Source organism: Sinocyclocheilus rhinocerous, unplaced genomic scaffold, assembly GCF_001515625.1.
Source record: "Sinocyclocheilus rhinocerous isolate Xijiao unplaced genomic scaffold, SAMN03320098_v1.1 scaffold1426, whole genome shotgun sequence".
NCBI lineage: Eukaryota > Metazoa > Chordata > Actinopteri > Cypriniformes > Cyprinidae > Sinocyclocheilus > Sinocyclocheilus rhinocerous.
Window position 1 is genome coordinate 607,839 of NW_015630392.1, and position 25,743 is coordinate 633,581.

General features: G+C 37.9%; 1 protein-coding gene across 1 annotated transcript in view; it reads left to right on the forward strand.

Annotated features, from left to right (window-relative positions):
• The window catches only part of LOC107740319 (zinc finger protein ZFPM1-like), an 87,693-nt gene that overhangs the window by 24,784 nt on the left and 37,166 nt on the right, over window positions 1–25,743 (forward strand). Inside the window, exons 2-3 of the mRNA XM_016552722.1 lie at window positions 17,544–17,687; window positions 21,744–21,875. Coding sequence (XP_016408208.1) covers window positions 17,544–17,687; window positions 21,744–21,875 — 276 coding nt within the window. The remainder of the gene's footprint in view (window positions 1–17,543; window positions 17,688–21,743; window positions 21,876–25,743) is intronic.

The window sequence follows — 25,743 nt, forward strand, 5'->3', positions numbered from 1 at the left end:
CCATTGTGATCATGACAAAGTTCATGAGCGTATAATGGAAGCTAATGTGACGCAGGGCACGGGTAGCTTTGTTCTCGGAAGTGCAGAGCGTTTAATGGAATCTGATAGGAGTCAGTCCCCGGGCCCAGAGGACAGAGGGGGGACTACGCGATCATCAAGGGAGTCAGGCGCGCTCTGAAGGAATAATTTGTCAATAATTGGCCGTGTCAGTCTCGTTAGACATTTGATAATGCCCCGTTTCTTTAGGGTCAGCCCGGCAAATATCTCCAATGAAAAGCAGCGCATGGCAGCAGATCCCGGCTCCCGATAGCACCATTAAGGGCTTTAGAAGTATTTTAGCTGAATTCACACAAAGCAAAAATAGATAAATAAATAATGAAAAAGAAAAGTGGAACATCAACTGTCAGGGAAGTGATATGGACTATAAAAATCAGTGGGGAGGGATGTGAGATAAAAGATTATCCCTTTTTTTTTGTCGCCTTATTGCCTCCTCAGCCATTGCTGAGGCTAATTCGCTTACTGAAGCAATAGAGCAGACTTACAGTGCAGGTGTGTGTGTGTGTGTGTCCTGTGGCCCTGTTTTAAGAATGCTTACTCTAGCACTGCAGTAAGAAATCCCAATTTAGTCTAAAAGTGTTCAATACAGGTGTCTGTTTCTGTCATTTTTGTAAAGTGCTGGATTTATTGGGGATCTTCATTTGAACATGGATGTTCTTCTGTCAGATCTCAAATCACTTGAAAAAGTATGGGATCCATTATCCGTTCGGAGAGGCCAGGCATTCCTTTCTGCAGATATGGTGGGAAGTCTATCTCTGAAATATCTCGGAAATGGCTAACCTTCATCAGATTGCCCAAAATCCTTGATGACAGCCACATTCCAGAGAGCTGCTCAGGTCAGTGGTTGAAGAGATGTCCGTGTAGTCACACAGGCTTGTGTCCGACGGAATGCATGTTATCGTATGAATCTACAGCAGTGTCGTCAGATTGTCAGAGTTCGTGTGAGGTCTATGAGCTCTCCCCTGGCCGTAGTTTGGGAAGGTGTCCCTTAGTGCCTATCAGAACAGAGATCAGCCTGATACGAGCTGTCAAGCCCTGCTCTTGTTCGCCCCATGACCTTTCAGTCAACTGGGCCCGGTTTGCATGCACGGTTGCTCTTTCCTTTTTATGCAAATGCACTCTCAGAGGTTGCTGAGAGAAGCCTCGGCCCTGCCTTGAAACTGAAGTGTATATACTGGTTTCAGTGTGGACAATATATGAAGTAATATGTTTGTTCTATTACTTTGTTGTTGTTTCTGTTAAATTTCAGGGCCTGGAAAGCATTTTTTAAAAATCCTTTTCATAAAGTATGTATATTTAGAAACACATGTATAAATTATATATTATGATTTTTTAAAATCTGTTGATATATAAGCAATTTTTTTTTTCCTTTTCATAAAGTTCATTGTTGATCAGTATCTTTTAACTGACCAGAAAATAAATTAGAATTCAATTATGATATTTGTCTTGATTATTTGCATAATCTTTTACCACAAAACAAACAAAATGATTTTATATATATATATATATATTATAAATGCTTGAATTAGGGATGCCCTATGTTAAAGTAAAAAAAATGTAATGTAAATATTATATATATATATATATATATATATATTGTTATTTGTCAGTATATAAGCAACTCTCAAAATTATTATAGATTTTTATACATACCTTATATATTAATTATAATATATAATGATCCCAAATTCACTTGTATCATATTTTTATATTATTAATTTATTCTAATTACAACATTTTAATATCAGCCATTTATCGGTTCTAGGTCATAACAAGAAAATAACTACTGGCTTATCAGTATCGGCCAGACTGTTTATATCGTTGCATTCATATTTAATGTTTTTGAAGTCTTTAGAAAGGAATTTGATGCCCTCATCCTACCGTCGTCATGCAAATGTTTCCAAAATCTAGTTATCATGTGGAACGAATTTCATACTGGACCGCTGTTGTGGATTGTGGCATGTTCTCACATTAATAGGAAAAACTATTACAGTCAGTGGGGTACTGAAGTGCAGGAGTTCTTATTAATCAGAACAGCGATAAGTCTTAAGAATTGAATGATGAGAATGAGGGGATTGTGGGTAAAGGGCTTGGCTGGGCTGGGAGGAAAGAGACAGACGCATTAATATTCTCTTCCCTATGAAAGTGTTTCGTCGAAAAAAAGGGAAAAGAAAGAAACGAGACATCTATCGCTCTCACCCCATGCTTTTATTTCCTATTGCCTCATCTTAAATTTCCATTATTCACCACAAAAAAGCCAAGCCAAGTCTATTCACACTCCTCTCTGACACCGGCGGCCCCCCTCACGCACACGCTCACATACATTCACTTCAACCAAACACCATTATTAATCATCCCTATCGGTTTCTTCCATCTCCCTGCTATTTGCTGTTTAATCACTAAAATAATATCAAGAGGGGGGTAGAGGGCCCGTTACCATGGCGACCAAATGTAAAAGGTCAGGGTGAGTTTATCTTATCAGCGATAGAGAATGGTTACTAATTACAGATAGGTACTACCAGTGCTCAGTCCACAGGGCCCTGCCTTAAAACACTATCAGCAATCCACACCAGCCTGATATTAAAATTATCTACAGTCATCCACATACACACGCAGACACACCTCATCCTGGCACACATAGGACGAGACGGGCCTCGGCTTTCTGTAATGTCCGTTAACCCAGCTAATTCACAAATTGTGCTTAATACTACTGATAAATAGCGGCTATGCTAGCTAGAGAGTTGTTGAGAGCTGTACTCGCTTTGATTTATGACAAGACCTAGTGAAGATACCATTAATGTTTCACGCTAATGGTGCAACCTTTATTAGTTTGTGTAAGTCATCATCAAATATTTGCTGTATTAGTATAATTGTCATGAAACCAATACCTAACATCCTGACAACAGAATCCTGTTCGCTGGTGACAAGGCGTTCAGCTCCCCTGCTAAGAGCCACTGAACTGGCTTTGTAACCACTGAACTACTGTCCCAAACTAAAGTGGCTGTTTCATTTAGTTGGTTTACCAGTGTTCTTCTGAAGCGAGTCGCTCTCATTAATGTTTCCTTACCATCATTTGCGGTTAATGACAAACCAGTTGTAATTAGATTTAGTGAGGCTGTGGAGATAACGACGCTAATTAATGGTAGGTGTTTGTGTACGTGCATCCGCAAACATAATGTTTAAGCAGTAGTTCACCCAAAAAATGAGGATCCGGTCATTATTTACTCTCTGCTTGTGTCTTTTTCTTCCAATGAATGAATGAATGAATGAATGAATGATGCATTTATATAGTGCTTTATTGTGTATTGTTGTAACCCAAAGCTCTTTACAATCATGTGGGGGGGTCTCTCCTCAACCACCAGCAGTGTGCAGCATCCACTTGGATGATGCGACGGCAACCACAGGACTACGGCACCAGTGCGCTCACCACACACCAGCTACAGGTGGAGAGGAGAGAGAGTCATAGAGCCAAGGTGGCCAGGACACCCCTACTCTTCAGGAGAAGTGCCATGGGATTTTAATGACCACAGAGAGTCAGGACCTCGGTTTAACGTCTCATCCGAAAGATGGTGCTTTTTTGACAGTATAGTGTCCCCGTCACTATACTGGGGCGTTAGGACCCATGCAGACCACAGGGTGAGCACCCCCTGCTGGCCTCACTAACACCTCTTCCAACAGCAACCTAGTTTTGAGTGCAATTCATGCCAACGTCCCATAATATAACTGCATATTTAGCAACAATTCACATGATAAACATATTTAGCTAGCCTTGATACAGATGGATCACTCAAATCAGAAAGAATGTGAAGGCTATGATGACAGCAATGGACATGAGCGGGAAGTTATAGTTCTCAAGGAATTTGTTTGTTCCTTCTACTGCCACAATGAGTGTCACAATGAGTACCAGAGTATGTGAGCGGAGCGCAGAGTGGAGCGGTGTAACTTTGAATGGAGGGAGGAGCGGATTTTTTAAAAGTCGGAGCGTCGTGGTTTTCACTCGCTCCAAGAGCGCTCCACTACCGCTCCGCCACGAGTGCAATTCATGCCAACGTCCCATAATATAACTGCATATTTAGCAACAATTCACATACATAACATATTTAGCTAGCCTTGATACAAGCAGAAATCTGTAAGAAATGCAGCGATCCGAAGGTAAAATAACTGACGAAAACGTACTGTTATTTTCATCCTTCACAAACAAAATGTGCACTGCAAAAAGCACCAATTATACATTTTAATGCTGACAACAACCATGTAATTAGCTTGTAATGTGGTAGGAAAAAGTTTGCAAACTAGTGCTCCAATAAGCCACTTTGAAACTCTCCTGTTATTTTATTTATTTTATTTTTTTCGAGTACCAATGAGTACTGAAAGTGAACACTGTGGACATTCATTTTAATATAATGAAAAGTACACTAGGGCTGATTGGTGAATAAGTTGGTTGTTTTTGTCAGATTTTTTTGATGAATCAATTGATCCAGATCACAAAACCATTCTGAATGATTTGTTCATGAATCAATGATTCAGTCCAGTTGTAACTGTTAACAGCTCACTAGAGGAGAAGGTCCTGTCTTTACTTACTCAACGTGTCAAAACTGTATCACCGCGTCCTAAGAAGACACAATGCGACTAGATTACAGCGACAAGCAATTTGGCTGTCCACACCAGACACTACATGACAGAATCACTCAAATATCACAGCCATTCAGAAGCGCAGAAGTGCTCTGCACTCCCAATGAAATTAACAAGTTTATCATCTAATCATCTAATATTAAACCTTTTTAACATTATTAAAAGTAAATATTGAGTGACTGATACCATCTTTGTTATGGAATACCTTTGTTGGTTCGCATTGAGTTCACAGTCTTAACGTACTTGTTTGCTTTAATTTATTTTCAAGATCTGAGGTAAACTATTGTTGCTTTCAGTATGGCTATAAATGTCATAAAAATTATATTTAAACTCACATTAGACACTTTTAACATTTGAATAAAACACATAATCAGTACCTGAGATTGTCATTGTCATGGTTTATATGTTGTTGTTCTGTTTGGCTGGTTAGTGTAGTTAGGACACGGTGTCAGATTTTTCTTCCATTTAGTGCAAAAAGTGAATTTTTAAACAGTGTGAGCACTCTTTTAACTATAATGGAAGTAAATTAGTCATTAATTGGAATGATTAGTGAATTCGTTGTTTGTTTGAGTCCTTAAATGAGTCCATTTAAGCCCATTTGTCCATGAGTCACTGACTCAGTGAAACAGTTGTAACTGATTTGTGAATATAGACTTTTTTTTTTTTTGTCTGTTTGTCATGCAAAGCTGTCATGTAGCTTTCAATAGACTTCAGGAGCTTTTCATAGACTTTTATAGACTTCAAAATACTTGATTTAAATATTAAATAAAAGCAGTGCAAACCATTATATATAATGGTTTGCACTGCTTTTGTTTAATATTTAAATGATTTTGTGTCCTCTTTGAATCTTCAAAGCTCTAGTTCCCATTTTTTTGTAATTGCTTGGAAAGTTTCTATGCTATTTTTCATCTCAAGGAAATTCATTCAGATCTTTAACAACTTATTTATGGGTTAGAAATCATGACAACACGTTCATTTTTAATTCAAACTTTCCCTTTAAATCTGTGAATCTCTTTGCTGTTCTTTTTGTATAACTTTTATCGTTGAATGGTTTTGTTAAAGAGAGCAAACAGACATGTTCTGTTTGTTCACGACTTAGACATCAGAGTATGCTGGTGTTTCCGTGCACTCTTTCATTTATCATCTTTGACATTTGGCTGTGCTCTCTCTATCTTCCTCTCATCTGAAAAGAACACATTTTTCCCATCAGAAATCCCATTGTGACTTTTGCATTCGAGGGGTGGTGATACTTCCTTTTGCAAACGGCATCTCTGTACGTATCTTTCCCGGGCTGTGTTCCCTCGTCTCCCCCATCTCTTCTTCCCCCTTCTGTACTGCTCTCTCTCTCTCAACATGGATGTTATCAGAGGCACTGAGGGCTCTAGTGATGCCCTTCCTCTTGAAAATACCCCCTTTCTTTCCTGCTGCCAGCTGTGAGCTGGTTTATATTTAACATTCATCTACCCCCACCCTACGTTCTCCATACTTATCTCTGGCACCCTCACACATCGCTGTATTTTTATTTATTTTTTAATTTTGTGCCTGTGCGACAATGGTGAAAGATAACATTTCAACCGCAAATCCTGCCTCTTTCCCTCTCTACTATCCTGCAGATACGTTTTTGTGTGCTTGTACCTCAGATGTGGCACATAGGTACATGTACATCTGACCACAGCTGAATAATGCGAATGCATGTGAACTGAAGTCTTTTGTCTGGCTTGTGAATTCCTTCAGATGAGGTTCCTTTGCAACGGGTTTGAATGGACGTAGGTGGTGCTTTATTTTAAAAGGATCATTCACCCAAAAATGAAAATTCTGTCATAATTTACTCACCCTCATGTCGTTCCAAACCTGTGTGACTGTTGGTATGAATGTTGGTAACCAAACACTTCCAACAAACACTTTTCTCAGATTCTTTTTTTCTGCAAGCTTGCAATGGTGGTACCATTTCATTTGATGTCCCTCATGTGCATCTCATATTAAGAAAATGTTTAAACCAGCAAATAATCATTAATGGTTTACATGACATAAGTGAGAGGAGCGAATGGTTTAGAAGCAGTTCTGGCCGATGAAGTATTTTAGTATGTGTGTGTATAACCTCTGTCCGTCTGCATCAGCTCACTCAGTAGCTCACGGTGTTGTCTGTTTTTATGTGCTTTTATGGTGATTTAAGTCATAACAATCATATAAGAGCCATAAAGGGCTTTTATCTGCCTCCTGACAAGGAGTACAAAAATAAATTTACATACACCCACTCACACTACCAGAATATTCCTATAGAGAACACTTAACATAAGTTTAAATGTGCACTACCATTCAAAAGTTTGGGTGTAAGATTTTTTTTTAAATGTTTTTGAAAGACGTCTCTCATGCTCACAAACTATAATGAAAGTGAAATAATATTACAATTTAAAATAACTGTTTTAATATATTTTAAAATGTAATTTATTTCTGTAGTAGCATATGTTCAGCATCATTACTCCAGTCTTCAGTGTCACATGATTCTTCAGAAATCATTCTAATATGCTGATTTGCTGCTCAAGAAACATTTCTTATTATTATCAGTGTTGAAAACAGTTGTGCTGCTTAATATCCAGGTTCTTTGATGATAATTTTATTGATGAACAGCATATATTTGAAATGGAAATCTTTTGTGTCATTATACATTATACATGTTTTTACTGTCACTTTTGATCAATTTAATGCATCCTTGCCAAATAAAAGTATTAACGTATTTAAAAAGAATCTTACTGACACCAAACGTTTGAATGGTAGCGTATTTTTTTTATGTGCATATTTTCGCAATGTCCATATTGTCCCCTCTGTCCCCTCTTTTTCAATAATAGGCCCCTAACTGCTGTGCACACCAAAAATGGCTGTGCATTGTATTATATTATAACATGAAATTCTGTTTACTTTCTTAATGAGTATTTCTTATTCATATTCTTCACATTCGTATTCTTATTCTGTGCACTGCACACTGTTACAAATCTTCAAATATTTGATCAAAATCGAGTAAAGGTGAAACACCTTTCCTTTTGTATTGACAACATTTAAACTCTGCAGGCTGTTGTATGGCCTCATCCTAGTATAGAACTACCACCTTTCACAATCCAAATAATTGTTGTTCACAAATTCATCAATTATAGAAGTAAAATGTTGTAAATGGCAATTCTTTTTAACTTTAAACATCTGTAACATACTTTCTTTCTGGCTGCTTTAGTCACCACCCTCTGCTGCTCTTCTTTGGGGCATCTTGTGGTCTTGTGCCTCAGTCGGCACATCCGCAGAGTGTTTGTGTGATCTAGCATGTTTAGTCTTTAGTCTGGACTGGCACAGCTGGGGATGTGTCTGTACGGGGGAGCTGGACGATCTGCACAACCCTTTGTCTTCTTGAAGCTCAGATCTCAGGGTCAGAGTCTGGATAAACGGTGAAGGCCGTGCGCATGTCTGTGTCTGTGTGTTTGTGAATGTGTGTGAAGAGTGAGAATCATCTCTAGTAGGGGGATGACGATGGCTCTGCTGTGTTCTGTCAGAGCAGAAAGTGAAAGGCATGATGGAATGGTGAAAAGAGGGAGGGAGAGGAGCATGAGAGGTGTCTCCTACACATGCCGTCGCAATGGCTGCCTCTTCCTTTTCTTCTGAAGAGTCTCAGAAGCGTTCTGGGTAAAGATGAGTCTTAAGAGGGATCGCTTTCATCCTCTCTCTACTCTTTCAACATTCACACTTAGTATAAAACACACACACACACACACACAAGAGTTGAGTATGTGCAAACATGCAAAGTGTCTTGGAGTATAGCATCTGATATTAATGTATACTTTTGATATTTGTTTAATCTGAGCTTGTTTCTTTTGTTGGCAATGCTGCTTTAATTGAAGAAGTTTTCATGGGAAAAGAATGTGTCTGAATATTGCCTCAGGCTTATCCAAGGACAGCTCATATCAATCAAGTTAGGGTCTGATAACAAATGCAACAATATCTTTGAGAGGCTGTTCGCCAGTACTACAAGAGTCTTTTTTACCTTGTTCAGTATTTGATGAGGTCAGTGTCATTAACATCAATATCTTTTGACTTTAGACCTCCTTAAAAAGGATAGTTCACCCAAAATTAAAATTCTGTCATCTACTGTAAACATCCACTCACCCTCAAATTATATATATATATATATATATATATATATACATACAGTAAACACATACATTACTTTTAATGAACTTTAATTTTGTAAATTACCTGTATGTGTTTAAGTTATTATTACTTAATAAAAAAACAACAACTGCAGTTTGAGTGATGTTACTTGGAATGCGCAATAAAAAAAAAAGTGATTTCTGAGTTCAGTTTTTGCAAATGATTATAATATATAATATATATAATATATATAATATAATTACTATAATGATATAATTTGTATATGATGCATATTGTGTATGTGTATATGTATATATATATATATATATATATATACACACACAATATGCATCATATACAAATTTTATATAGATATATATAAATATATATATAATTTGTATATATATAATTGTATATGATGCTAAAATTTTCATTGTCAGGTGAACTGTATTTTCCATGTGTTCGAAGAAGTGCACTTGAGAATAAAAGTCTATAGGGCAGTTTAATTTAATTTATTTTTATTTAATGCTTATATTGACCTATAGACTTGTATTGTAAGTGCATAAGTGTTAACACTTTTTTTTTTCTTTGGCTGACATACAAGTCAAGATAAAGCTTGTGTTTAATGCAGAATTTGGAAACAGTCTTCAGCTAAAACATGAACGTAAGCAAATATATACAGGGCAGTATGTGTGCCTGCCTGTATTACGCTTGTATGTGTGTTAACAGGTTGTGACCCCTGAGTAACCCCACAGCTCTGTTTGCACTGATGCTCATTATTCCATTAGATGCGTCCTGGCAGCTGCTGCCCTGACCTCTTGAATAGACCGAGAGCTTGATGCGGCTTAGAGACTCTTTAGCTAAACATACATATGTACATTTGTGTATTGATCTGAACCTCCATTTGGGTGGTGGGGAGGTGGAGAAGTAGGGGTACTTCATACAAAAGAACTGTTAAAATGTATGTCAGATAAATAAGCATGATAATGTGGAGTCCATATGCTTATCAGATTCTTATTATGCTGATATCACAGTTTCACACTCTTCATCTCTCTAGCTCTGTTCTAAACCTAGTGAGCTGCCTACTGTTAACTGTTGTTAGTTGTTAATCTTGTTGAGCTAATAAGTGATATGAAAATAAGCATAACACCACACAGAACAAACACAATATGGGTAAAATTTTTAATTACAGAACTATTTTTATCTGTATTGGTGGCATTGAACTAATTATCAGTACATTAAAGCCCAAAGTATGCTTTGGTTTTTACACATACACAAAGGTACGCATACAGTGTGCAACGTAAATTGCATCATCTTATATAATTAGTTTGCCCAAATAGTGACAACACTGCATCAGCCCGTTGTTTCGCTGCCAAAAAGAAATTGATAAGACTGAACAGCAACAATGACAACAAACTACTGGAGACAGCAATAACACGAAGGCATTTTGCGTCAAAAGTTTACTTTGGGCTTTATACCCAACATTTTACTTACGGCTGGGTATTCAACTTTTTACAATAACAATTTGTTGTTTGAATATACACATTTAAATGGTTCATCCACACTGCTGCTTGAACTGAGTCGGCTACAGTGGTAGGCATAAATGAAAATGAAATTAAGTTAAATTTATTTCATTAAATTAAATGAATTTAATTTAAACTATAACTGGATGGGAGATGCACTACAAATAATGCTTGGTGACGTTTTGTTCACGCATCAACAGAAAACAGCATAGACTAAAAAGTCGATTTTGGAATTTAAGAATCGGTTTCATCACAATGAAGATTAATTGCAGTCGATTAATTAATATCAACCCAGCACAAGAAAGAAATTAATACAGGTTTGGGACAACATGAGAGTGAGTAAATAATTACAGAATTTTAAGTTTTGGGTGAACTATCCCTTTAATGACAAGTGGCAGCATGTTTAGTACTATAGTCTGCTGTCATTGCATGCATCTAATATACAAGCACGCATCAGTTTTCCTCTCAACCATTTACTTTCACTTTGTGATTATATGTAAACTTATATAAACAACTGTGATTATATGTAAACCTTGTGTGTTTTTGACAGTATTAGTGCTATCAGACACAAAAGATAACTTAGTCCAGTAATCAGGCACTGTTTGACAGGCTTTTCAGTGTGTGTGCGCATGTCAGGACGCGAATTAAATATTTAACCGACAAGGCTTTAAAGCACATGCAAATAATGTACTTTTGTGATTGCGAATAAGTGCAATGTCCCGTGAGCGTAACTCTACTGCTTACATTTAATGTGAATGTATGTCGTGTTGTACAGTATTGTTGTACGGAGGCGCCAGAACTGCAGTTGATAGAATGTGCGCTGTAACACGATACTACGATATTTCCTTAAAAACAGATCGTGGAGACATTTGAATCATCCACGGTCAAAAATCGTGATATCGCTCACCCTAGCTTTGTATAATTTTTTATGATTTGTAATGAAATACGAATTTTGAATAATTTGAAAAAAAACAAAAACATTTTCCGTATTTCATTTCTGAGTTAAAAAGCGAAAAATGAATGGACACAAAAGTACACAGACCTGCAGTTTTGGTAGTCAGCTTCTATCTAGCCTTTGTAACATCTTTGTCTGTTCCTCAATTTTTGAGAACATTTCCGCGTTTAATCGTAAACAGAAATTTTCTGCTTCGCTCCTCCTGCACTTGAGTAAGGTGGGGTGAGCGTGGCGCAAGGAGAGAGGAGGAGAAATTGAACTGGGGGGAGTGAAGTTGCCAGGCAGCCAGAGTGGAGACCCTGGACTATCGAAGCCAGGCACGCAGACAAGAGCCAGGAGATAAGCTGCCTGATAAAAGATAGAAAATAGCTGCAGATTTCAACTTTCCCACCATCCAAGATTCGCAGGGAGAAGGGGCGGCTGAATCAACTACTTATTTCATCCATCCGTATCTGTCTTTCCCCATGAACAACTTGCAAGGCTATTGAGAGGCACACACACATTCAATCTTAGCAATGCGCATTTCACATATTGCACACACTCTTTTACAGACTTTCAACATCTATTCTAACCTTCAGAAGAAAAGTTTCCTTTGTAACAGAAAAGGTTCCTCTGCATCACATGCTTTTCCGTTCACTCGTCTGTTTCTCTCATTCACTTTTAGCTATTCTTTTTCAGTCATTCTCTTACATAAATACTCACACACTTTTTCCTATCTTTCTCACTCGGCAAACAAACACAGGCACACATGCTCAGATATGAGTTCGTTTACTTGCACGTATGATCTGTTTAGTCTATTTCTGCTGTTCTAGCGATGGGAGGAAGGTTGGAGGAGTAAAGCAGAGATGTGGCTTGGTGCAAGACGTGTGTATGGTGAAGTGCCCATCGTAGGGTGTTTAGCGTCGTTTCTAAAGAGAAAATGTGCCTTCTCACCTCTTCCAGGAAATGTCAATATAAATTGACATTTCAAAACACTGCAGCCATATAAATTTTATATACGATCATAAGAAGTCATGCTAATTTCTATAGTGAATAGATTTATACTCGGCTCTAAAATTGGGTGAAAATTCCTCTTTGTGAGCAAAATCTCTATTAAAGGATTTGTTTAAATCGTTCAATAACGGAAAAGTCATGGAAATTGACTTTTCACTCCTTTCATCTATGTGAATGTGAAATTTTTAATGTGAGAACCACAATCTTATGTAATAACTTGAAATATTATTTTTTTCCCCCTGAAAATAAAGTTTATATATGTGTTATGACAGAAATAGTAAGACTGTATATTAAGTGCAAGTGAAAATAGATGTCAGTAGTATTTTGGTTGAGCTTTTTTTCCTCTACAGGAAGGCTCTGATAAATTGGATGAGAGCAGGTTTGTTGATCTGTACTTGCAGAGGTAGTTTTTCTCTCAAAGAGGCATGAGAAATACCCTCAGATGCACCATTCATCTCTATCGCGACCCGACTGGCTTGTAACCTTAGAGATATCATTGCCGACAATCGCACCTGCCCTCTGTGGACACAAAGAACAATTTCTAGAGGAGGGATAAAATCTGATTTCTCCCTTGTTCGGTGAATCCATCTCTCTGTTTTTATTCCTCCATTATTCCTCTCTCTTTCAGTCTCCAGCCCTATCACCTCTCCTTGACCATTATCTGGCAGACAGCTCCTGCTCATTAAGGAGTTAATTTTCTTCTCTCTATCTCTGATTAGTATAGTTGAACCTAAAGCACTGTGAATTCTTTAAATTTTCCCTCCATGTTATCAAAAAGAGAAAAAGGGGAATGGGGGATATTTAATCGTTTAAGTAGTCTTCCTGGAGAACTGCTGCTGCCGTTTCAGTTTTTGTTTTCCTTCCCTCTTCCCAGCAATGTAAAGAAATCCTGCCGCCCAGCTCAGTAATTCAGTTTTTAAAGCATGGAGGGAAAAAAAAACGACTTGATGAAATTCCACTATCAGCTCCGAACCAATATGCAAAATATCTCACTGGAAATCAAATAGCTATTATGTTTTCATTTCCACGTCGGCGTATTTGCTTAATGAAGAGGAGACAGATCAGACCGGTAGAGTCTGCAGGAGGCGATAACCGGGAACGGCTCGCAGCTATCCACACAGAGTGACGCTCCCAGTCAGAGAGAGAGAGAGATGAAGAGTGAAAGAAAGGAGAGAGTAATGGGGAAAGGAAAGAGCTTGCAAGGCGAGAGAGAGGCAGAGAAGAGGTAGAGACAGTAACGTGATGGAGGGATGTAAAAAGCAAAGAAGGAAGCGTAGAGTGAGAGAAAAAGATAAGGAAATCGAGGGATGTCTTTAAAACCTGCCTCTTTGCAGTGTCCTGGGCCCCCGGCTGTTTGATGTTTGACAACCTGCTGACAAATCCACAGCGAGGATCTGTCAGGCCCGTTTTTATTTCATTATTAACAAGCCTCGTCAAGTATAACTATATTATTTGTTCTGTGTTCGTGCTCTGTCTTAAGAGTTTTTGATTAATTATTCTTCTTTGATCTTACTCTTTATGTTCATGCTTTGGCAAATACAAAAGGTATCGTGTAAGTATACTGTGGTTCTGGCAGTGTTTTATTTACAAGCCTCTCTCTCTCTTTTAAATTTTAGTTCAGATTTTTAAAAAATGTTACAGATATTGTTTACTTAACTTCATGTCTTTCGAAACCTGTCTGACTTCCATCCGTTTATTGTAAAAGGAGTTATTTACAGAAGAATATCCAAGCTTCACAAAAGGTAATGGTGACCATTACTGTTAGGCAATATTTTGAGTACGATTTAAATATCGGTCTGTTTTTCACATAAAACTAATGTACGGCCTCAATAAATGTAGAATATAGCGCATAGGGCATTTAGATTCTTTTATGATGCTTTTATCCACTTTCATTATATGTATAAGAGCAGCATGAAAATTAATCCAAACGTCTCATTTTTGGATTGCACAGAACAAGAACTGTGACTGTCTGTCTTTTATTATTATTATTTTTTTAATTGTTCTGCATTGTGACAACAAATATTCCATGTATGAGGTAAAAAATTGCATGCATAATAATTCAGCAAAAATAATCAGCAAAATGCTGTCACAATAATTTTAGATGGAACATAGCACATGTCACACTACTGGACATCTTTAAATATTTAATAGATAGCACCCACGTACAAAAAAATGAGTTTTTGTGGCAAGCTTGCTCTGTAGCCTTCAATTGTAAATGTATGACTGTGTAAATAACGACACAACATGTATAAAAGCACAAATATTCCTTTAAAATTAGTTAATCTAACAGTTGATACTGTGGGTCCTAGAGACTCCACAGTGGAAGCTGTTAATTTAGTACAATGATTAATAATATTGCATCGCTGCCTCACTTTAATCCGTTGTCTAAGTGCCTGCTTCTAATTGTAAATGGTGTCTTGTCAGTGATGAGACACTTATGCCCTGTGCCTGAAGTTTTACTGAATGAACACAAGAGTGCTATTCACTACCTCTTTTCACACCGCATGCTGTGTTAGCAGAAACAGAGATGTCGCGAGTCTTGGCAAAGCAAGTGAGAGTCCACTCCTGTACGTCAGCGTGTCCGCAGAGGTCCTGCCAGTGCTGCGCAAGCCCTGAGACTCCCAGCTTATCTACGGCTCCAGCAATGCTGGTGACACGAGTCCCATCCAGCCAGATCTCTGTCTCAGCGCTCGACTGGCTCATCAGTCATTTCAGCACATTTTCAGCGGGCAGATCAATAGCTCCTTTTACCTGTCTGTATATAAACTGATCGGTCTTCTCATCAGCTGTTTCAGTTCTGAGATCAGTTTTAAATGATACATTTGTGAAGTCTCCTTTTGATTTATGCGTGATTCTGTGTTTTCAAGAGCCCACCGGGATCCGGTCTAACCCCAGTATCCATCTAATTAATATTACTAAGAGTGTTTTAATGCCCTTGGCTCTGATCAATGTGTGTAGCCACTTGTGCTTGAAATTATAAGTCAGGTACCACAATACTGTCCTGAACACTCACACACACACACACACAGACTCATACCAAAGGCTCCCAGTTCTCCTAGAAGTATCTTTCTTCACAAGTCCCTGATTTCCCGATACAAGTGGTGTTCTTTTTTTCCGCTGTGTTTGGGCTGTTTGGTAATGTGGTGATTAACGTGAGGGTGAGGAAGTTTGTTCGTTTAATCAGGGCTCAGGTTTGATGTGTTGTCTCCTAGTTTAATCACTGCCGCTAAGCGCACTGGTTTGATGTGGACGGGGCCGCTTAATAAAGCTCTATCTCCTCCGCCTTCATCAGCTTTCTCACTTTGTTCTGCCTGTTCGAGTGCCAGTTAGAACTCAAAAGTGTATTTCTTTCAGTTCATCATAATGGACAAAATAGGGGCTTTTACAATTTAAGGTTTAGTCCTTAAACATGGACAGAAAGCAGAAAGTAAGCATTTTTTTAATTAAACAATTTTATAATTTGTTTTACATCATTACATTTAATTATTATTTTTGCAGGTTTAAATTATATTTCAGTGCAATCTCCGATATTTATCTCGCTGTATATATCAAAAAGCGCTCCCAGTTCTAAATGTTCTTGAGTGCCAGATTTTTTTCCTCTTTTTTTTTTTTTCATTAAATTTATGGCAAATAAAGTTGTCTGCTGACATTTTGCCAATGTAGATGATCCTTTTTCTGTGTTCAGTTCTGTGAAAGATACATATTATTCGTCGTATAAGATGAAGAGGGTGAGCAGAAACTTTTTCCGCGCCATTTGATGTCAGAAAGCAGTGATGCGGCGATTTATTCATTTAACCAGAGCAGTAATGGGAAAGAAAATCATAATTCAGACTTACATTTAAACACGAAATGTAATTGGAATTTTAAACAGAGGAGCCCCTTTGTACAATTATGATTAAAGGAAAATTAATTGTATGAAAATGTCGCCACAGATATAGAAAATTAGATCTAGCAAGGCCTGCACTACATTCTAAAAATATGGCATATGGGATCGATCTTTTATACTTTTCTCTCTCACGTCTTTTATTACTGAGGTCCAAATCTAAGTGTTAATTTTATCTGAAATTACAGTGAACCATGCAGGCGTGGAAGTCGAAATTAGCCTAAAGATGTTTCATTTACAAAGACAGAAACACTTTGTCAGGGAGCGATTGTTTCTAAGTATTATCTCCGCCTCGTTTTAATTGCTTTGGAAGTGAAATTAACAGAATTAGAAAAATTGCCTTTGCCTTTTTCTACAAGGCTCTTTATTCACGGGTATTGTTGTGTGCTTTGTATAGATTATAGGCCTCTTTGTTCTAGGAAGTGTAAATATATACGCCTCCAGTCACGGCTTTAGCTCCGAACAATCCCCTCTCTGTTCATCACAACTTAATGAAGATTAATTTACCAAAAACTGTGGTAAAATCCGATTTTCCAACCCCTGGTAATTTTGCTTTAGATGCCGATGCGTAAAATAGTGGGTGTCCTGGTTGAATTAAGCGCACTGAGAATGTGCTTTGGTGAATTTATGTGCTTCTTCTCAACACAGTAGTTTTGCTCATCTTAAACCTCATTAGAATAACAATATGGCCGGCGACGGTTGAATTAGCATGCAAAGCACTGTGGTGTCCACTACAGCAGCCCTCGTCTACATATTGCATTATAATATTCTTAGAGAGCTCTTTTTATTGTATAGCTTGTTCTCTCTAAAATAAATTAATTTAAAACTGATTTTATGTAAAAAAAAAATAAATAATGTTTTACACAAGTAGTTTTATCACCAAACTTAACCTCCTGGAAAGGTTTTTTTTTTAAGATCAGCTAATTAAATGTGTTTTTAAACACCAACGGTTGGTTATCTCATCATGGTTGGAAAATGTAGGTTTTTTTTGTTCAACTGCTACCAACTGGGAATGTATTGAGTTATACAAATGAGTTAATCACCCTGTCCAGTGATTAGAACACACACACAACGTGTGCATTTACTTCCTTGTGGTCTGAAGCTCTGGGATTTCCAACCAATTAAAGCTGTAAAAGGGTTGTAGCAAGAAGATTTGAAATGAATCAGAATTTTCTTTCTTAATCATGTACTTTATCACTTTTTATTTACAGAGCACCCTACTTCCTGTAAGACATTAACAGGATATATTCGTATTATCTGAAGCCTCTCATTTGAGGCTTTGGCATGATATGGGATCTTTTAAAAGGCCTTTATTTTATATCGTTCTTCTCTTTATGACCCCTCTCTCTCTCTCTGTTTTTCTCTGCAGGCTCTATTGGGGATCTTAATGAAGGTGAGGATCCATCTGATGATGTAAGCATGTCAGGAGAGGAGGGCGGAGCTTCAGACCAGGAGGACTCTGCAGAGTGTGACGGTTCAAGTCCACCTTCATTTACACCACTTTATAACGAAGGTGAAATGGCGCATGCTAAACCGACTGTTGTATGAAAAGCATCAGAAGCCCAAATGTTCCCAACAGTGTGTTTATGGTCTGACGTAACCTGTACTGTTTTGTGATGAAACAGTTTTAACACTGATGTCTATTGATAACAGTATTACACATCTCGCTCACGTCTGATTTTCCGTAAAATGGGTTTGTTTTGTCATGTGACTTAAAGGGATGGTTAAAGGATACAATTAAAATGTACTCACTCTCATATTGTTCTAAACTTACTTGCCTTGTGTGGTTTTTTTTTTTTTTTGGGTGGAACACAAAAGGAAATTTTTTTAAGCATCTTCATACTCCTTTTTTCTATACATCAAGCTCCAAAAAGGACCAAAAAAACCATCAAAGCACCCTTCATGAAATTCTGGAGTCATATGATAGCTTCTTTGAAGTACAGACTGAAATTCTTCACTGAAAATCCACTGTAGTTTTCTAATAAATGACAATGGACATGCCATTGACATTTGATGCCACTGTCCAGCCTGGCACCATGCATCTAAAGCTTCCATATTTGACTTGAGAGTTACAGAGTTTTCAGTAAACTTGGAATATAGTGTGCAATGTGAGTCATTATAGTATTTTTATGCTATTTTTTTATTTCTTTTTCTTTTAACAGTAAAATGTTTATTAATATGATGTTTTTATAGTTTTACACTAGTTTTTTAAAGTCCTTTTTGGAGCTTGATGTGGTCACTATGAATTGTCATTGTTTGAAAAAGCAGCCTAAGATTCTTCTAAAATATATTTTTTTATGTTTTATGGAAATGTTTTGGACTGAGAGAAGAGTGTAAATAATGACAGAACTAATCATTTATGAAATAGCTGTTGATGAAAAGGAAACACACACTGGATGAGGCAGAAAGCTTTCCTCTGAAGAGAGTCCATCATAACTTAAAATTAGATTGTTTTAATACCTGGTTTAGTTTCTGGAAGTGTTATAGACATAGAAAAATTAGGTAATGAGGTAAAATTATTCAGTTTGTTCAGACATTAATGTATATGGTTTCCTTGTTGCATTTTCTGTCTGTTTTTCCAGTTCTAAGATATTTAAGTCACATTTTTAGTTAAGATTTCTGTTTTTCCCTCTTTTTTTTTTTAATCTGGAAAATTCCTGTTCTTGTGAAATTGGGGACTGAGTAGATAAGAGCCGGTTCGTTGGCTGCTTTTGATAAACGCATGGGAATTCTGTCAGGTGCTAATCGTGACTAGTTTAGAGATTGCTCTGTTTTGTTTGTGCATTTAGACATATGTGACCCTGGACCACAAAACCAGTCATAAGGGTCAATTTTTCGAAATTGAGATTTATACATCATCTGAAGGCTGAATAAATAAGCTTTGTTAGGATAGGACAATATTTGGCCGAGATACAACTATTTGAAAATGTGGAATCTGAGGGTGCAAATAAATAAAAAAATACTGAGAAAATCGCCTTTAAAGTTGTCCAAATGAAGTTCTTAAATGCATATTACTAATCAAAAATTCAGTTTTAATATATTTACAGTAGGAAATTTACAGTCTTTATCAGGCCAGCAGTGGCTAATAAAGGCAAGCTCCCTTATCCACCATCTGGGAGAGAAAGAGACAGGCGATAACCAACTGATAACTGCTTCAGAAAAACACTCAACCAGTCACAGGACACACAGTGCCGATAACCACCTGTAAAACATAAATATAAACGAAAATACCACCTTGTAATAATCGTTAATGCCAGAGCGGCTGCTGGTTTCCATGTGAAAGGGTCAGTTTGAAGCAATCCGAAGAAAGATCTGATGAACTCCTCCTCGTCCATATCAGCAGAGAAGCTGATAAACCTTAAGTAAAGATGGCACCGTGTTCCAGAACACCTTTTGTTATCTCAAACCCAGTGAGGAGGTTTGATCGCGGGCCTGATCCGGCTTATGGTTTTGCCGAGGCTGAAATAGTTAACTGGATGGAAACATCTTAGCTAGCCCCACTTTGGGCGCCATGTTGGACTCAGAGATGATACAGTTGAGCCCTTCATAACGTACAAGAAAAGAACTTGACCCTGCCACGATGATCTGTTTGGGAGAAAGAACTTACACAAAATTGACTCTAAAAAATGAGGCCAGCCAGAAAGAATGGAGCAAGTTGGGTGACTTTGCCCTCCAGGTGTGACAAAGGAAGTCGCTGTTATCAGATGAAAGGAGGTTGTTGGGTTGGGGACATGGTCTGTGTGTGTGTGTGTGTCAGTATGTGTGTGTTTGCATGTGCTGGTAGACTAAAGAGACTGTCGAGGAGCCAGGATGGTGGCAGCACCCATCCACCCCACCCTCTTTTCCTGATACCTGCTGTCTCTGCTCAGATGATATGGGAGATTATATTGATAATATTAAATGCAATAACTGTGGCTCCAGCTCCTCTCCCCACGCTGAGCGCTGCAGGATAAAATCAATGTGCCATTCAATGTGATTTATAGCTGAATATAATAGGGCTTCTTAGGCAGGGAGGGAGGCTCGTCACGGGACGGCATGCACCGGGATGGGCTGAGAATGACGGTTGGGTCTGGGTGGAAATGTCGGGGTTGACGAGAAGGGCGTGTGCATGTGTGATTTATTTGATGATGAAGATCTAATCTTCAACCTGTTGCATTAATAACAGCAGCTCTGACCTGTGTCACGCAGACGGACATTTATGGCTGGTATCGATCGGCAGCTATCGCTGTATATCGCCACGGGAATGCAAGGGTAAACATGCCCTTTGTGCACCACAGATGAGCTGTAATCGAGGTGGGGTGAAGGGGAGGGAGTTGGGGAAGGGGAGAAGGAAAAAAGTGGAGTGTGGGAGAGAAGAGGACAAGAAGTCATATCAGTTTACTCGTATAAATGCAACAGTGGCACTCAACCAACCGAAAGAGAGAGAGACTGCTATCAGCAAGGTGATCGCTTTGATCAAAGAGAATAACTAATCATTGGCATCAGTGTGTGGGAGATCTGTACTGTCTTTCACACTGATGAAAAAGATTGGCCTTAATAAAATGAAGACGCTGGCCGTCTGTTGGCAGGGGTTTCCAGTTCTCGCTTGGTAAATCAAAAGGGCTCGGGTGTATTGCTGAATGACACAGGCCTCTTTTTCAGCCACCTTTGATCATCAGAGCAAGACCACCGCACTTGTTGAGAATAAGAGAACTGTTCAACATAAAACATGAAAAAAGATCACACTCAGGATCCAAAAATTATTAATCATTATATGCTAAAAGTGCTAAAGTAAATTTAATAAATAACAATTAAAAATAAAAATATTGATGTTTAAAATGTTATATTATTTCATATTATATGACATAAAAATATACACTACCATTCAAAAGCTTTGGGACAATAACGTTTTTGTTTTGAAAGAAATTAATACTTATAATACTTATAAAATACTTATTAAATTATTGAAATAAATTCAGCAAGGATGCATTGATCAAACTAATTTTAACATGGATAATAATAAGAAATGTTTCTTGAGCAACTGGAGTAATGGCTTCTGAAAATTCAGCTTTGCCATCACAGGAAAAATGTATATTTAGAAATATATTAAAATAGAAAACAGTTATTTTTAAATTGTAATTATATTTAACAGTATTTCTGTTTTATTGTATTTTTGATCAAATAAGTGCAGCCTTGGTCAGCAATAAGACAGTTCTTTAAAAAAAAAAAAAAACTTACCGGCCCCCAACTTTTGAACAGATTTGTAGTATTATATGATAATAGCATATAACATAATGATTATAACAAATATAATGATCATTCTGATCACTCTGAAGTAGGTTAATTTGCAATAATGACTAATTGATTATTCCATTTATTTCATGTCGACTTAACAAATAACTAAATATTTTATTTATTTTACTTGTCATTTTACAAAAACTTTTGTCTTCAGAATGCTGTGATTGACCGATCAGAACAAGTTCTTCAGATAATATAGCACAGAATTAAATTGCACAAACATAAACATTTCAGAACAGGACGAAGAAATATGTGTGATTTTTGATGTATTATTTTCATCGGCTTTCCACAGAGCCAAGAACGCACGAGTCCATTTCGGTGCTGGATGAGGGTGGGGAAGATGAGAAAGGAACGAAACACTGTGCAGAAGATGAGGAGGAGGAAGGGGCAGATGGGGAAGGGGAACCCCAGTGGAACGGCCCAGGTCAGTCTCTATCTGTCCCTGGAGTGTTTAGCTGATGCATGAGTCACTGGCTTCTCAGGAAGGGCCAGCCATACTCATACTGTCAGCTTGGCGGCCATGACTTTATCAAGCTTCACATTTGAAACAGAAATGAGTCAGTCTGAACTGCCTGTAAACTTTTGTAGTAAGTACTGTCATTGTCGTATCTCTTTTGTGAACCTACTGTACACTTCCCAACAATTAAGGCCCTGATATACTTCAAACAAAATCGAAGAACAAACTGATGTGACATCATATCAAACAAAATCATGCCAAAATGAAGTTTGTTTTGTTTTTGTTTTGGGAGTTCGAAACGGCTTGCCAAAGCGAACTCTCCTGAAAAGTTTGCTCCAGCTGCAAAACACCTTGTACTACCATTGGTCTGTGATAACGTAATAGGAGGTGTGTGCTGAGGCCCCGTCTTCTTTCATGCAGAACTCTTTTCTGGCTCGTTTCATCTGTTGAGTCAGTCGAGGTAAGATCTCCATGAGTGAAAACATGAATACACTGGAGAACCGCTTTTTTTTTTATAGTAAAAAGTGAAGTTGTGCTTCTGATTAAATGAGACACTGACACTGTTTTTCATGTTTGATACTGTAAAGCTGCCTAGTTTTAAGCAATCTATTGAATAAAATGCCATAAATATACATGACGTGACTTTACTGGAGTGCTACTTTGTAGAGCTTATACTCTTAACATACCCATGTTGCAATGATCAGACGCTTTTCTCATGCTTTTTATTTTATAAAATGCATGCTGTTTTCTAATTTTTATTGTGTTTATTTTGTTACGGAGAGGAAAGCGTGCAGCCCATATTTACATATTCATCTAAACGATGCTTTCGGCAGTGTGGGCGGCGTCGGGATGTTCGCTAACAGTATATCGCTGCTTACGTATTCGAACTTTGTTTTACCCCTAAACGAAGAACGAAAAAGAACTTTGCTGTGAGTAGGGCTGGGTATCGAGTTCGATACTTTTTAGGCACCGACCGAATTGCCTCGATACCATCGAGTATCGAAAAACGTCTCGTCGTTCGGTACCAAATTTCTATACCTAAGGGGTTAATCTCATCAGCGTCAGTGAGCCAATAAGCCTGCAGATATCGGGCCCTTTAGTCACTTTTTCTCAGTGATGCAATGGTTTACCACAATCCTGTGACATCACACTTGTGGCACGTCTGAGAATTCAGCCAGTTCAGATAAACTTTCAATATGTATCCAATGGAGCCTCATCAAACAATGGTTTAACTGCAGGGTCAGATCACAAAGTTATCATCTAAATACTTGACTGTTAGTGTAAAAAAAAATTCCAGTGCATTTATTGACCACACAATGTCTCAGAAATGTAGTAATAGTCTCTGTTAGAGTTGGGACTTGTGTTTCTCTCAGCCAGCCAGCCCTGATTGCTGTAAGATAACCAGTGCAAATGAATTCATACTAAGCTGTTTTACCATTGATCACTTTATTTTCTCTATTTGTGGTACAAAGCAGCTAACAAAACAAGAGAACATGCAGGTTATTCTTGTCGCTTAAATGTTCAGGACAGAATTTGAATTATTATATATGTCTGTATACATGGAAATATTAATGATATATAATATAATATCATATAATATAATATAATATAATTATAACCATGGCCATTCCTACTGGAAAAAAAAAACAAAAAAACATCTTAGACCAGCCTAAGGCGATTTGCTGGTCTTACCTGGTCTGTTGCTGGTTTTAGATGTGTTTTGGCCACTTTAGTCAGGGAAACCAGTAAACCAGCTGAAGACCAGCTTAGATTAGAGTAATTTAATTGAGCAAAGAATGGCTTAGGCTAGTTTAAACAGGTTTTCAGCACAGATTGAGGACATTAGTGGGCCTCATTCTTCGCAACAACGTTCCTAGTTGTTCCTCGACGCCAGTCACCCTGTTAAAGACTTAAAATTGCAAAAATATGATAATAAGTATGCATCAACCTCTAGGATGTTTTGTGTGTTGTATTCTTGCCCTCAAACCGGTTGTATAAATTCTAAGACATACTTAGAACTTTAAGACTTTACTGTACTCGCTGTAAAAACAAACTGGGAATCTTTAATATCAGCCTGGATAACGTAAAACAGCTTTTTCTATCATTTTTCCCCATCTTTTTCTCTCAGAACCATGCAGCTCAGCAGTACAGCTTATAGCCATAGTGGGGATCTAGTAGAGTATGACATGATTCAATATGCAAGGCATTTTCTTTATCTCGAATATTTAGAAATCGCCTAAATATGTGTGTCTCCCCGTGTGTATGTGTGTGTTTTAATTTTTCACGTCAAGGATGTGTTTATTATCGCCCTGTTCCAGCCTGTCCTTTTAACAGTAATTGGAGTGATATTAATTGCTGTGCGGTTGCCGCTTGATGACAGCGCTGGCGATGTGAGCTCGATAGGCTTTTTTCCCCCCTCGGAAACTAACTGCCAGGAGAATGAGGAAGAGGGGGAGAGCGAGAGAGAAAGAAAGAAAGAGGGGGGAGCAGGAGAGAGATAGGCTTTCTATCAGTACTGGAGCAGGCGCTGCCTTTATCACGAGCACGATTGGCAAAAGGGAAACTTTGACCAGTCTGAATTTTTCCCTTATCATCATGAACCCCCCCCCCCCACACCGCCCCACATCCCACCACTGGTCTCTCCATCACCACTAACACACCCTGACGAATGCACACATGCTCTTCTTCCTTGTTTCTTGTTGTTTTGGGCCCTCAGCATCAGGAGTGGAGTCGCAGTGTGTTTGTTCTTGCATTCATTTGGTGTATGTCACCTCTTTTCTTTTTCTATAATCCTCTCGGAACTGAACAAAAACGCTTTCATCGGGGGCTGTTTGCATTCCTCTCATTTATTAGTGTAATCAGCGGAGTTCTGGTGTTAACGACCAGATTGACTTAATTCAGAGAGGACTGAGGCTTATTTGATGATGTCACATCCTGTTTTACCTCTTTCTTTAGGGTGATGAAGGTGTAGTGGTAGCGAAACTACCCATAATTTCTGCATATTTTGCTGTCTTTATGCAGTGATTTTGTCATTCTGCACTGAATATATCTCTGAAAATGTTTTCCTATTTCTGTTTAACCTTTCGTATCTTGGCCTTATGTTTCCTTAAAGTTTTCAGCTGGAAGGTTCTCATCCAGTGTCGTTCTTATCAGTTTGTATAAAGCTTTATTGTATACGCATACACAAACATAAACATAGATAAAGAGATAGAGAGAGAACGTAGACCATAAATAAACAAGTATGCTTATTTATATGTTCCTTATCAGTTTTGAAGCTGTAAAATGCACATCTTTAAGAAATGCCAGTATGCTGGGTACAATTTAGGCCCCGTCCATGCGGAGACTGTATACGCATAAATTTTGTATCGCATAGGCGTTTCGTCCACACGGATCTGGCGTTTTGGGAGAGTGAAACCGATATTTTTTTAAACCGGGTCCCAGAGTGGTTTAAATCTGAAAACGCCGCCCTTGCGTTTTCGAATTCTGTGTAAAAAAAGAACAAAATTTGAAATGTGTTTGAGTCTTTTAGCATATTATACAACCATTTCAAAGAGTCACTCAAAAATATGGGTATTATTATTTTTTAAAGGGGTCATATGATGCTGCTAAAAAGAACATTATTTTGTGTATTTGGTGTAATGAAATGTGTTTATGCGGTTTAAAGTTAAAAAAACACATTATTTTCCACATACTGTACATTATTGTTTCTCCTCTATGCCCCGCCTTTTTGAAACGCGTCGATTTTTACAAAACTAATCGGTCTGAAAAGCGAGGTGTGCTCTGATTAGCCAGCTATCCAGTGCGTTGTGATTAGCCGAATACCTCAAGCGTGAGA